This window comes from Medicago truncatula, chromosome 7 (assembly GCF_003473485.1).
Source record: "Medicago truncatula cultivar Jemalong A17 chromosome 7, MtrunA17r5.0-ANR, whole genome shotgun sequence".
In the NCBI taxonomy this organism is placed as follows: Eukaryota; Viridiplantae; Streptophyta; class Magnoliopsida; order Fabales; family Fabaceae; genus Medicago; species Medicago truncatula.
In genome coordinates this window covers 18,180,712-18,195,680 of record NC_053048.1, presented here as the reverse complement: position 1 = coordinate 18,195,680, position 14,969 = coordinate 18,180,712, and the positions used below count along the sequence as shown (strand labels likewise).

The 14,969-nt window shown below is 31.5% G+C and overlaps 2 protein-coding genes across 4 annotated transcripts; both read right to left on the bottom strand.

Annotated features, from left to right (window-relative positions):
- Window positions 1–581: 581 nt before the first annotated feature.
- On the bottom strand, window positions 582–4,856 carry LOC25479656 (glutamate receptor 2.5). The gene is made up of 5 exons (XM_039827886.1): window positions 4,646–4,856; window positions 2,670–2,744; window positions 1,498–2,453; window positions 1,104–1,401; window positions 582–1,015 (listed from the first exon to the last, which is right to left on the bottom strand). Exons 1-5 carry the CDS (start codon window positions 4,854–4,856, stop codon window positions 582–584), a joined length of 1,974 nt encoding a protein of 657 aa, XP_039683820.1.
- A 2,837-nt stretch (window positions 4,857–7,693) lies between these two features.
- On the bottom strand, window positions 7,694–13,611 carry LOC25479655 (glutamate receptor 2.8). Of its 3 annotated transcripts, none has more exons than XM_013587921.3 (5): window positions 13,108–13,611; window positions 10,111–11,351; window positions 9,287–9,584; window positions 8,699–9,158; window positions 7,694–8,464 (listed from the first exon to the last, which is right to left on the bottom strand). In XM_013587921.3, exons 1-5 carry the CDS (start codon window positions 13,421–13,423, stop codon window positions 8,413–8,415), a joined length of 2,367 nt encoding a protein of 788 aa, XP_013443375.3. In that variant the 5' UTR covers window positions 13,424–13,611; the 3' UTR covers window positions 7,694–8,412. The 3 variants fall into 3 exon arrangements, with proteins under 3 accessions (XP_013443375.3, XP_013443374.3, XP_024630530.2); XM_013587920.3 differs by having other exon boundaries at window positions 8,761–9,158; window positions 13,108–13,610; XM_024774762.2 differs by having other exon boundaries at window positions 8,220–8,464; window positions 8,814–9,158.
- Between the last annotated feature and the right edge of the window lie 1,358 nt (window positions 13,612–14,969).

Here is a 14,969-nt window from a genome sequence, read left to right as displayed (position 1 = left end):
TTAATTTTTACAGTAGTTTGAAACATTATTAATAGTTCATGAAGAATGAGTAGCAAGTACACTATCAACAAGATCAACCACCACAAGGTTTTGCTGGCTATTAGTGACATTCTCCTCTGCATTTCTTATTTCTATGCAATTACTAACTCTTCTCATGATCCTTGAACAACACCAAGAAAAATAGTTGGTTATCCATCTCCATATTCTCCATAATTGTGTCAATATTACTATTATGTGGCTTGCCAAGGTCTCTATATTCTTCACCAACAAACAGATAATGTGATATGACAATGCAAGAATAGAAAAAGTAGAGCAGATCGAAAACAAGCCAATGAAAGGCGGAAGACCTATCGAGGAATTATTTTTCCCCTTGTTTCTTTCTAAAGAAGAACAATTGGTTTTGCCTCCTCTCCCTATCCCATTCAACATGTCTTTTTCTAGTTTTTCTGTTTTTCCACTCTCTATCATATTTAGTAATGCCTCTGATATATCGGTAGCCAGACTCGAACCTTTAGGAAATACCTAAACCCAAAAATATAACACAAAAGTTGGTTCGGTTTTTGAAAAATATAACCAATATGTCAAAAATCAGTGATAATGAAAGGAGAGAAACTCACAAAGCCAAAGCCACCAAGCTTGAAAGTGTTTCCTGCTTTGATGAGACCCTTACATGAGTACTTTGCTAGAAATACTTTAGCGTGAGGTGCGACAAAAAAGGCGGCTTCTATTTTCTTGTTCTCAAAGGCAGCAGGGTAGTCATTAATGGAATTGAATTTTCTAATGTTCTCAGGCTTGAATTTCAGTACTTCAGACAAATACTTCACAATAAATGAATTTCCATTACATCCAACTGGTAAATTTCTTTCTTTAAGGGTTTGGATATCTAACACAGATGACTTTACTTGTGAAATTGTTATGGATGTTAAACTTGCTGTGAAACTATTTGTTACAATGAAAATAGCAAATAACCATGGTGTTAGTACAACTTGAGCCAATGGTCTTCTTATTGGTTCTCCTACATATTGAAAATTGAAGATGAATCAAGAATTAGAACTTTGTTTTAGTTAAATAAACATGCTCAAATTTCATGTTAGATGACTTACTGTGTGCATAAAATAGTACAGTGACTAAAAACCAAAGCATAGACCTAAATCCCCTTAGATATGGATTAGCTTCCCTTTCAATCAACCAAATAACAACTCCTACAAAAATATGCATTGATGTTATCATCAACCACATCTCTTTTGTAAAGGCATCCAAAAACATCCATGTTTGTTTTGATTTTTCGGGTTGCTCGGTAACCACCATGTGGAGGCCAGATTCAACATAAGGTTGTGAGAAGTCAACTAAATGATATCTATATGCCATTATATCTGTATCACCAACTGCACCATCTAATGTCTTCACCATAAACAAAATTTAAGATTTCTATTAAGGCAGAAACAACAAAAAACCACAAAAAGCATGTCATCTTAAACTAGTAAATTCTTACCATACCTTATTGTAGACCTGGTCAACCATTTCATCATATGATCCATTGAAGGGAACAAATTTGTATTGTAAATCATACGGTAAAAGTCCAACAACTGCTTTAAAGACATCGATCGAGAAACCGGTGATAAAAGTTTCATTCATGAGCTTGTCGTGTGTTACGTTCACAAACTGATTAAAGGCACCATTGGAAGGTACTCCTATTTTCAATGACCTTTCATTGTTACTTAGAGTCCATCCCTTAGGAACCAATTGCATCTGATCTCCAGGCCAATAAACTGTTCTGAAAACTCCATTAGAATCATTATTTGTTTTTCTCGTCTCCATTACTTGATGGCTAATAAAGTTCTTAGAAAAACCGAGTGTCTGAGACCAAAATGCCATTTCTCTGTAGCTTTTCCCTATCACATTAATTATGTTGAAGGTTGGTGACAAAATCGTTTCGGAGATTTCTTCAAGTCTTAACTTTCCTTGTGATGATTTATTTGCAGCTTCAACAATAGCTTTAGCTGCATCATATGCTTGAAGTGCAAAGATACTTGGGTTAATGTTATCTTCTTCAGGGTATTCTAGTGCAAACTTTCTTTGGAATTTCAATTTCAATTTTCTAAAGGTCTCATTCATTTCCATGAAGCGTGTTTTAAATCCAACAACACCTTGCATGTTGAAGATAACAGAAGAGTTAACTGAATCAAGAAGGCCAGCAACTTCATTTGGGATAATCCACGCCGAACCTTTTTCCATCAAACCTATTTGTTTTGCTTTTTCACAAAGCATGTTAGCCAACTCTAAAGAAGAATGAACAATCAAGAATACCCTATTACTCTTTCTTTTCAGCTTATTAAGCTCTTCTTCAATTGTAGATTTTGGGTCTGAAAGTGTTGATAACGAAGGAAAAGCTAAATGGTCATCAATCTCAGAACCAACAAGTCTTAGAGAATAAGAGAGGCTAAGTAGTATTTCTGGATCAGAGGAAAAATCATTATTAAGTTAATAAATTACTATCACTTTTTTCCATTTAAATTCTCCTACAATTGCTGCAATACATCTCATGTGGAGGTTAATATCATCCCCTACTTGGATGAAATGTGGCAATCTAGGAGATAATAATTCTGGTTTGTTCATAGGTGAAGTTAGAGATATGATAGGAATGTTCTTTATGGTGTCACTGAATTTACTTGCCAGTGTTGCTTCGCTGTGTGTAGTAGTTCCTATAATGGCCTGCATTTGATAGCTTTGGGAGAGATCAACAACTACATTCATGAAAAGGTAATTGTGTTATAATGTTTCATTTTTACTCAAGTTCTCACAATTAACCCTTAATGAGAAAGGTGATCAATATAAATATTATACTGACTGTCTAAACATTATCATGATTCATATGGACCTTAAAAATAGAGAATATTTTGGGTGTGATTTTCAAAATAATTGAATCATTTTAGACTTGTTGGAAGACCTAAAACCATAAGGAAATAATAAAAACATGGCGCTGGAGAGCTGGAGAAGGAAGTTATGGCGCTGACTCTATGTATGTCGACACTACCTCACACTGGGGCATGGAGCTGAGCGCTAGGCAACAATATTGTGCGCCCGGGCAAGCGCCGAGTACGTTTCTGTGCATTCTGAAAACATGTGTTATAAATATACTAGCAGCCAGCAGGATATCCATGCATACGTACCGGTGAGCGTGTTGCGCTCTTATATTTTTTCAGGAGTAAGTCGCTCTTTTTTTTTTTTTTTTGAGCAAGAGTAAGTCGCTCTTATATACATGTGTATAAAATACAAAAAAAATTGGTCCATATTTTAATATATAAGTAAAGATATAGGCATGTGTATAAATATAAAAAAAATATAGATACTCGTATTGATATATAAGTAAAAATATAGATACATGTATAAATAAATAAAAAATTAAGAACCCGTATTAATATATAAGTAAAAAAATATACATGTGTATAAATAAAAAAATCAGGTACCTGTATTAATATATGAGTAAATATATAGACACATATTAATTACAAAAGAAAAAAATATATTTATACTGCTATTTCGATATGAGTAAAAGTATAGACACGTACATAAATTAAAATAAGTCAGATGCAGGTATATATTGATATATGAGTAAAAACACATGGCCGTATGAATATTTGAGTAAAAATGTAGACACCGGTATAAATTAAAAAAAAATTAGGTACTCGTGTTGATATATGAATAAAAATATAGACACGAATATAAATTACAAAAAATATATATATATCCGTGTATTGAAATATGAATAAAATTATAGACACGTTTATAAATTTACAAGAAACTATATACGGGTATTGATATATGAGTAAAAATATAGACCCATATATAAATTAAAAAAATTAAGTATCTTTATTGATATATGAGTATACATATAGAAACATATATAAACCAAAAAGAAATTATGTGCCGATATTGATATATGAGTAAAAATATAGGCTATGTATAAATTAAAATAATTAATTACCCATAATTATATATGAGCAAAAATACGGACATTGGTATAAATTTTAAAAAATAAAATAGGTCCCCGTATTAATATACAAATAAAAATATAAACACATGTGTAAATTAAAAATAATTAGGTACTTGTGTTGATATATGATTAAAAATACTGCATTAATTTTTTCCTATATCTAATAATTAGGTACTTTGTGTTGATATATGATTTTCCTATATCTAAAATTCATAAATTCAACTTCTCTTCTCTTAATTTTTTTCACTATTTGAGGGGAATTGTATACGCTGCATTAATACGTTTGTTAAATAATGAGAAGTTGGAATCCATCAACCACAAAAAAAAAAAGTTAAATAAGTTTTTAGTCTCTATAAATAATATTTACAGTTTTGTTTTTAGTCCTTACAAACTAAAATCATACTTTTTAGTCCCCGTGATATTTTTCTTAAGCATTTTAGGGACTAAAAATGTTGATGGCAAAATTTTATAGGGACTAAAAATGCTGATGGGAAATTTTCTAGGGACTAAAAATGTTGATGAAAAATTTTATAGGGATTAAAAAATGTGATTTTATTTTGAAGGGACTAAAAACAAAATTCTGAATATTTACAGGGACCATTTACTTAATTAACCCAAAAAAGAATGAAAAAAAGTTGGAGGGAACAATACCATTTGCAATTACTTGAGCAGAATCTCCATGAGAGTCTTTTATCTGCAAATCCAGCTTAGAAGAAGAACTCGTTTGGTTATTGAACTCATGCACTGCAATTTCTATTGCTATCTTCTGGTGCTTTCCCATTAATGAACCCAAATCAAGCACAGCACCTATGCTTATATTATTGGTCCTTTGTGGCACTAAGGAGTTGACCCTTTGCACCATTGACCATGCTAGCAAGTGCAGGACAATATTGAAGCATAAATTGAGTTTCAATGATGTATTCCTTCCCATTACCGAAATGTTTAGCTACCATGAGTGTCATGAGTATTAATAAACCCATTTTCGTTTAATTTCCTTTAATTACTTTCAACTCTTTGGGAATATTCACGAGTGTGTTTATCTTTGATTATTTCATAGGTTAATTTTGGTGCGTTAGTTTAACTTTTTTTAATAAAAAAACGCAAATATTTAATTTTCACTCTATTAACTAAAAAATTACTCCCTCCGTCCCATGTTAGATGATCTAGTTGGCTCAGACACACATACCAATGCATATTTTTTTATCTTTAATTATCTATTTGAAAATATTATGAAAATTTAATATTTTGAAAATATTAATCGAGACGAATCCAACAACATCTTATGATATTATTTATCTTTGTATATTAGTAGAAAAATATGACTAAAATATTTCTAAATTATCAAATACGTCATCTAATAAGAGAGAGGGAGATTATTATTAGCAGAAAGACTAACATATAAAATTATATAATTATGGCATATACTATTGTCAAATGCTTTGTAGTAAAAAAAAAAAAAAAGTGTCAACAATTTTTTGTAAAATTGGAGTTGGATCAACTACGGTCCCGTTTGGATTGACTTATTTTGAGTTTATGTGGACTTATCTACTCCCATAAGCTTTTTTAAAGGTGTTTGGGTAAATAAATAAAAATAGCTTATCATAGTTTCATAAGCTGCTTATGTCATATTTTAATAAGCCTAAATTTTCAGCTTACCCTTCGGCTTAACAAGGAGCTTATAAATTTATGTAACCTCCTTCGATTCTCTCTAGATCCACTTTTTCAAAACATATATTTTAATTATAATGTTAGTTATCTTTGGTGGTGCATAAGTAACAAAATTACTATATACTTATCTTACTAATTTAAAACACGTAACTAAGATTTTTATTTTTTTTTGAAGGAAGATTTTTATTATTTTTTTTGTTACGTAACACAATAAAACTGAATATAAGTATTTTTTTCTTATATGAATATTTTTTTGTTACGTAACTATATACTTATCTAATGTTAATTTTTTATTATATGAATATTGATATTTTTTTTTAAGGACGAATATTGATTATATTATATATATAATTATAATTAATATATTATAATATTTTTTTTACATCTTGATTAATTTTATCAAAAAAAATCTTGATAATTGTGGTTTGATTCTTTGATTTTTTTATTAAATTAAAAATATTTAAAATTTCGATAATTGCTTATGTAATGTCACATCCAAACACTTCAATTTATGTAAGTATTTTTTAGTGTACATATCCAAACATAAATAGCTTATCAAATATAAGGGCTTATGATATAAACTCTAATGTTATAAGCCTTAATGTTATAAACATCTATATAAGCTGTTTATCCAAAGGGAACCTACTTCTACAAAATCTCCCACTTATACAACAATGATATGATATATACTTAATTATTCTTTTTCTTCCAAAAGTCGCCTCAATATTTTATTTAAAAATGTAGCAATTATTCTTCCTAAAGAAAAGAATCCAGGTATTATCTCCGGTAGTTAATTATCTAAATAATTTGAACCAGTTACTACTACTATAAAAGAAACAAACTATGTTCGTCAACGAAGACTATTGCACGAGAAGCGATGCTTCATTCAGATCGAGCAATCATTGCGGCTTCAAAACCGATTTTAGTTTGAATCGTTCTTAACTCTTAACAAGGGAACTTTCCAATCTACTCCTACCTTTGAATTTTTCTTCTTTCTTCTTCCCACATATTTCCAACTCAATTGACTAATCTTATAAATCTTACTTATAAAATTAATTCTGACAAAACTAAATCTTTTTTAAACAATAAAAAATGAAATATATTAACATTTAGGACATTTTCCAAGCACAAGGTGTATTCAAGGGACTCTTAATAATTAGAATCTATCACAAGTACAGTAACACTTAGTCAATGCCGAAACAAAGCAATGGGCTTGACCACCACGAACTAAAATCGTAAACAAAGTTAACATTACTAGTATGTAGTCACCGTAACGAGGTGTGCTTTACTTTATCTAACAATTGAACTATGAAGTTCTCTACAATATTAAACAATCTAATATTGCAATCACTCCAAATAGTCCAAACACAAAGAAGCCAAACTAGCTGCAAAAAAGAGCGCCTTGCGTGTAAACCTCCAGCTGAATGACTGAACTAATAAAAGTGATCGAAAATGATGTCAGTATTCGGTCCCGACACCCTAAGCCAGGACCGCACCGCCTGCCATAAAGAGCCAGGTCCGCCCTTTGATCTACTATAGGAGTTAACCTGTGTAGCTAAAAAGTTATAAGCAGCACAAACCGTGTAACCTTCGGATGGATCAAGCTCCCACCTCCAGAAATCTGTAACATCAAACTGCAAAGAAACAGCACAAAGTAATATGATACACTCCTGTAACATCTCCTCCTTCTAAAAATAAATATTAGTTTCATTTAATGGTCTTCTAAATTAAAAGTAATAAAAAAACAAAGAGGTTGTATTTTCTAAATTGTCTTTCATGAAAAATTGTTCTATAAACATACAAGAGTTTATTGAAAATAAAAAGTAACATTGCTATTAATATGGTGTTAACTCGGCTATTCTTAGGAGCAAGGTTCCTAATAATTTGAAGTTTCATTGAAATATAAGTAAAGTCTGACCATTCTCGTGAATGATTAGTCAGTAGAAGGAGTTTATTAACTATTTAAACTTAATCACTTGGTTAAAGTTACATTAATTTTATAGGTATTTATGTGCAAATAGCATTAAATATGATATAGTGCTGCATTCATATGCATGATCATGGTTATAATTCTTACAATAATTAGTATTTACATATGCATACATGCTGATGAACAACAAAAGAAAAACTAGTTACCGAAGTTAGTTATAATGTAACTAACACAAAATAACTAATCTTTGTACCTAGCTCATTACAAACCATCAACAAAACCTGTCATAGTATCTAATTAAAATTAATTATACAATATCTTTAAATATTTGGCAGCATAATAATCTAATTTTTACAGTAGTATGAAACATGAAATGTTCATGAAGCATGAGCAGCCAGTACACTATCAACAAGCTCAATCACCACTGGGATTTGCTGGCTATTTGTGACATTCTCTTCTGCATTTCTTGTTTCTGTGCAACTACGTACTCTTGTCACGATCCTTGATTGGAGTTTCGAACAGCACCGAGAAAAAAAATTGGTTGTCCATCTCCATATTCTCCATAACTGTTTTAATGTTAATATTGTGTAATTCTTTAAGGTCTCTACATTTTTCACCAACAAACAAATCACGTGATATGATAAAGCAAGAATAGCAAAAGTCGAACAGATCGAAAATAGACCAAGGAAAGGCGAAAGGCCTATGGATGAATTATTTTTTCCCTTTCTCTCTAAAGAAGAACAATTGGCTTTGCTTTCATTCTCAATCTCATTCAACATATCTTTTTCTAGTTCTTCTGTTTCTCCACTCTCTATCATATTCAACACTGCCTCTGATATGTCTGCCGCAAGACTCGAACCTTTTGGAAATACCTATGGAGTCATTAACACAAAATTTGGATCAGTTTCATAAAAATTAAGAAAAGAATGCTTAGTTAAGGTTTCAAATTAAAGCTACAGTCTCGGTCCGTATATTGTAGAAAAATATGGTTAAATACAACTAATCCTAATGAGGTCACAATCGTGGTTGCGCACATAATGAGTGTTCAAATATTAGTTTTAGTTTATGGAAACATCGATTAGGTCTAAAATTTTAATCTAAATTACCCCAATTTCACTTCTACCAAACATGTCAAAAATTCAGTGACAATGAGAGGAGAGAAACCCACAAAACCAAAGCCACCAAGCCTGAAAGTGTTCCCTGCTTTGATGAGGCCCTTACATGCGTACTTTGCTAGAAATACTTTAGCGTGAGGTGCGACAAAAAAGGCGGCTTCTATTTCCTTGTTCTCAAAGGCAGCAGGGTAGTCATTAATGGAACTGAAATTTCTGATGTTCTCATGCTTGAAACGTAGTACTTCAGTCAAATACTTGACAATAAAAGAATTTCCATCACAACCAATCGGGGAATTTCTTTCTTTAAGGGTCTCGATATTTAACACCGATGGCTTTACTTGTGAAATAGTTATGGATGTCAAACTTGCCGTGAAACTATTTGTCACAATGAAAATAGCAAAGAACCATGGTGTCAGCACAACTCGTGCTAAGGGTCTTCTTATTGGTTCTCCTGCATATTGAATATGTATCAAGAATTAAGAATCTTCGTCTCAAAATAATAAAAATGAGTGTGATTTTGTGAAAAGCTATAACTAGTACTCAAATGAACATGCTTAGGCATCAAGTTAAAGGACTTACTGTGTGCATAAAATAGTACAGTGACTAAAAACCAAAGCATAGACCCTAATCCCTTTAGATCTTCATTTACTTCTCTTTCAATCAGCCAAATAACAAATCCAAGAAAAATATGCATAGCTATCATCATCAGCCACATCTCTTTTTTAAAGGCATGCAAAAACATCCATGTTTCTTTCGATTTTTCCGGTTGTTCGGTAACCACCATGTGAAGGCCAGATTCAACATAAGGTTGTGAGAAGTCCACTAAATGGTATCGGTATGCCACTATTGATGTATCACCAACAGCAGCATCTAATGTCTGCATCAGAAACAAAATTTTATGTCTGTATTATGCAGAAGCAACAACAAAAATAAGAAATACAAAAGGATTTTAATTTCACGATTTTGGTCGACTAAGTTTTAAAATGTCTGATATTTTTTTTTGTTGACTAAAAAATGCCGGATATTCTCTCCACCTAAGTATTTGGGATTGCCTTTTGATGATGTGACAAGTAAGATACTTATGTGGTAACTTAATTGACGGCATAATTATTAAGTGAGAATCTACTTCGACAATGTCTTGCATCGAATTTGGTTTCTTTATGACATAAATTGATGCATATTTCGAATAAATAGAAGTTAATTATTTACTGAGAATTCATTAGAGAGTCATATAACCAACTAAGTTGCCACCACATAAGTGTCTTGTGTTCTTCGTCATCAAAATTCAGCCTCAAAATGCATAAGTCGTTTAAAAACTGAGAGACTAGAATTGTGATTAAAGCAAACTAGAGGCACGAAAAAGCAAGCTCGATAAACTAGTTTATAGTTACAACTTACAGTACCTTATTGTAGACTTGATCAACCATTTCATCATAGGAGCCTCCGAAGGGAGAAAAGTTGTAATTTAAATCATAAGGTAAGCGTTTGACAGCTGCTTCAAAGACATTGATTGAGAAACCAGAGAAGAAAGTTTCGTTCTTGCTCTGGTCATATTCCATATTCACAAACTGAGAAAAAGCACCATTGGAAGGTATTCCTATTCTCAAAAACCTTTCCTCATTATTGTGACCCTTTGGAACCGATAATAATTCTCCAGGCCAATAAACTGTTTTGAAAACTTCATTCGAATCATCATTATTTGTATTTATCTCCATTGCCTTATTATAGCCAGCAATGTTCTTGGAAAAACCAAGTGATGGAGACCAAAATGCCATTTCTCTATAACTTTTCCCTATCACATTAATTATGTTGAAGGTTGGTGACAAAATCGTTTCGGAGATTTCTTCAAGTCTTAACTTTCCTTGTGATGATTTTTTTGCAGTTTCAACAATAGCTTTAGTTGCATCATATGCTTGAAATGCAAAGATACTTGGGTTAATGCTATCTTCTTCAGGGTATTCTAGTGCAAACTTTCTTTGGAATTTGAATTTAAATTTTCTAAAGGTCTCATTCATTTCCATAAAGTGTGTTTTAAATCCAACAACACCTTGCATGTTGAAGATAACAGAAGAGTTAACTGAATCAAGAAGGCCAGCAACTTCATTCGGGATAATCCACGCCGAACCTTTTTCCATCAAACCTATTTCTTTTGCTTTTTCACAAAGAATGTTAGCCAACTCTAAAGAAGAATGAACAATCAAGAATACCCTATTACTCTTCTTTTTCAAGCTATTAAGCTCTTTTTCAATCATAGATTTTGGATCTGAAAGAGTTGCTAACGAAGGAAAAGCTAAATGGTTATCAATCTCAGAACCAACAAGTCTAAGGGAATAAGAGAGGCTTAGTAGTATCCCCGGATCCGAGGCCAAGTCATTATTAAGTTCATAAATTACTGTCACCTTTTTCCATTTGAATTTTCCTACAATTGCTGCAATGCATTGCATGTGAAGGTTAATATCATCCCCTACTTTAATGAAATGTGGCAATCTTGGAGATAATAATTCTGGTTTGGCTGCGAATGAAGTTAGAGACATGATTGGAATGTTCTTTATTGTGTCACTGAATTCACTTGCCAGTGTTGCTTCATTGTGTGTGATAGTTCCTATGATGGCATGCACTTGGTTTCTTTGTGAGAGATCCATAACTATATTTATCAAAGAGTGAAAATATTTGTTAGAATAACAAATATGACTCTGAAGAAAGCAGATAAATAAATGTACCAGAACACAGTGATTGATTACCAAGTTCGATCAATTGTACTTACGTTTCAACAAAGTAGCTATTATAGTTTTCTTTTAAATAATATTGAGGTTTAAAGTACACATTTTTGTTTAAATACTACGGTCCAGATTAGAAGTTTACCCATGAACCGTATTACAGGAGGTTTCGACCATGCACCACAACCTTCCTAGTCATAATTTAACAAACGAATTGGGCCAAGCCCAATGGTAGGGACTCTCGCTTCGCTGTGCTCGTTGCGCTTTCAGCTCTTTTCTTTATGCTCGAGTGTATGTCCATTTTTAAACAAATATGAATCATACCCAACTCTATTAGAATGTATTTTTTCTGAAATCTTCACAATCAGCCGTTAATGAGATATGTTCATGTAAATAACTCTCTTCTTGCTAGATTCACAAGAAAAGGAAGAGCTTTTAATGTAGGAAAAGAGTTAACATAGTTTTTATACCACTATTTTTATTTGACCAAAAGTTTTTATACCATTGTAACTTTATTTGACCAAAATTTTTTATACCATTGTAACACATGTTTTTTTTTTTTTTTTTTGAATCAGCAAATTTTATTAGCGCCAAGCCGGTGCAAGACGCACCTAACAACTCTAAGCGACAGAAAAACATAAACACCCAATAGGTATGGACCAAACCGCACATACAAATGAAAGCAGCTGCAGACGCAAATAGCAGAAACGCAGAAGGAAACAAAACAAACAAAGAGCCCTCCAACCCGCAGCTAGCCACCACCCGCAACTCTAAAAGTCATCACAACAAGCACTCCCTTGGGTTCCAACTCCACTCGTAAAACAAACAAGCCGGCACGTTCAATCTACCCAAACACCATGTCTCACTAATGGTTTTTTTTTCTTTTGACTAAGTGTCTTACTAACGGTTGATTGTAATGATATTTTAATTTTTCATGTTTTCGTTAAGATATTATCTAAAATTTTATAAATTTAATTTTTGTCCCTCTAGATTTTCCAAATATTAGAGGATAAAATATGACTTATACTTATGTGCTAAAAAAAAAATATCAAAGGACAAAACTTATATACAATTCTCTAAGCGTTTTTTGTATAGCCCGTAACTAAAAAATGGATATAACAAACTATAAGAAATACATCTTTTTTGGATATAATAAACTTTAAAAAAAATATGGATTTAAGAAAATCATGATGAATTTAGTTAAGAATCATACGAAAAGCTCCTAAGGAATTGTACCTATTACAATTTCAAAACGCAAAATTATTTATAGATTACTCAAAAGTTGATAAAAGGTCACAAAAAACATAGTATGTCGTATGGCGTCTGATGATCTGGTCAGATTAAAAAGTTCCACATACATGATCTTGTTAACAAGTGTTTCCGGAGCACTTTTTAAGTATTCCTAAATAAGCAATTATTATTCAAAAAAATCAAATATTTCAATTTTCAATACACACATTTTAATAAATATACTTATCATTTATGATCCTTAAAGAGTGGTCAGGGCACGGGTTAACATTTCTCAAAAAGAAAACTATAGTCATTTTTAAAATGGCAAAGAAAAGGAAAGAAACTATATTTGAACTTGGTTTGGAAACTCATGAACAACTAAAAAGAAAACAAAACAAAAGAGAAGAAGATAGAAGTTTGTCACAAGAAAAAAAAAGATAGAAGATAAATTACCACTTGCAATTACTTGAGCAGAATTTCCATGTGAATCTTTTATCTGCAAATTCAGCTTGGAAGAACTAGATTGGTTGTTGAACTCTTCCACTGCAATTTCCATTGCTATCTTCTGGTGTTTTCCCATTAATGAAACCAAATCAAGAACAGCACCTATACTTATATTATTGGTCCTTTGTGGCTCTAAGGAATAGCTTCTTTGCACCCTTGAACATGCTAACAATTGCAAGATAATATTGAAGCACAGAATATTGATGAGTTGTGATGAAGATTTCCTTCCCATTCCAGAAATGTTTTGCAACAAAGATAGTGTCATAACTCATAATATTGATTCATTGACCTTGTGCATGAGTATTAAAAATCCCCATCATTCTTACTTTCCTATTTATTTTGTGCTAAATTGGTTTTGCATGTCTGGTGCTACTTTGCAAATATATTAATAAATTTTTGCTTATAAAAAAAACTAGAAGAAAGAATAATGTATTTTATCAAAAGTCTCCTGAATATTTTTGGAAGAAATGTAGTTCATAAAGAAGCTAATCCATATATCACATATATCTATGTAGTAATATAATCATATAAAAAAATTCATTTAGAAATCCCATCATCTCTTGAAAGCCGTCACCAAAACCTAGTTTCTTCACTTTCATTCACCAAAGAGGGGTGATTTGGGTTTTTTTTTATATCCAAAATAACCCTTCTAACTCATTTTTTCTATTTCCCTTTTAATGAAATAAGTGATTTTAACATCTATTTCGTTTTTTCTTTTGTGATTTCGTCGTCTTAGTACGACGTTGTTTTGTTCATCGTCTTTGTGCGACGTTGTTTGTTTTTCTTGTTTTGGCTCAGATTGTCAGATCAACTTCGATCAAGTGCAGATCAAATCAACGACTTTGGAGTCGTCAACGTTGCAGATCCAGAGACATGGGTATTCCGGAGACTTAAATATAGTCATATGCGTAAGCTTCAGTACCTTGCTGTTTTATGCTATTAACATGGATGTTGTGAGTGTGTTCACAAATTTATCTTTTTGTTTTTAACGAATTTTCATTATATCAATGTACACTATCAATTTGAATGAATGAATATAATTTATTTTTTAAAAAATAAAAAAAAAAAGTTCATGTAGTAATATCTTCATGATCAATGGACCAGTGGCTCCAATTAGATTAGTCATACAACAAACAAAACCTAGATGTTTGACTAGAGAAAAGTCAATGGAAGATTATGCATGAGTAATGCCATGCTTATTTCAAAATAGAGTAATCACTGCGGCTTAAAAAAATACTTTGTTTCTTGTCGGTCTTAAAAGGGAACTTCCTAAGCTACTTCCTTCGCTGATTTGTTCTTTCTTTCTTACAATATATTTCTAAATCTTAAGTTTTCAATTTGAGCTAACTTAATTCTTATATAATTGACTTGTACAATGATAGGTGTCCTTTTCAATTAGAGAAGTTTTTTTTTTCTTTTTTGGGAAATTTATTAGAGAAGTGTTTTTTAAAACACCCTCTCATATTCATCATTATTTTACTTGGTATGAGGATAATATAGTAAGCAGCTCCATGCTAAAAATAATTACACTCCCTCTGTCTCACAATTGTCCCTTTAGCATTTTTTCTTTTTTTCAAAATAATTGTCACTTTACGATATCAATACAACATTTTTTTTTTCTTTTCTACTATTATACCATTATTTATTTAATTTCATCAAACTTAACTACTTCACTAACTATAATTAATAAGGGTGTTTTAGTAAATGCTATTAATTTTACCATTGAAATCAACATTATTAATCATTTATTTAATAATCGTGCATAAATCTTAAACGACTAATATTGTGAGACGGAGGGAGTAATATAGTAA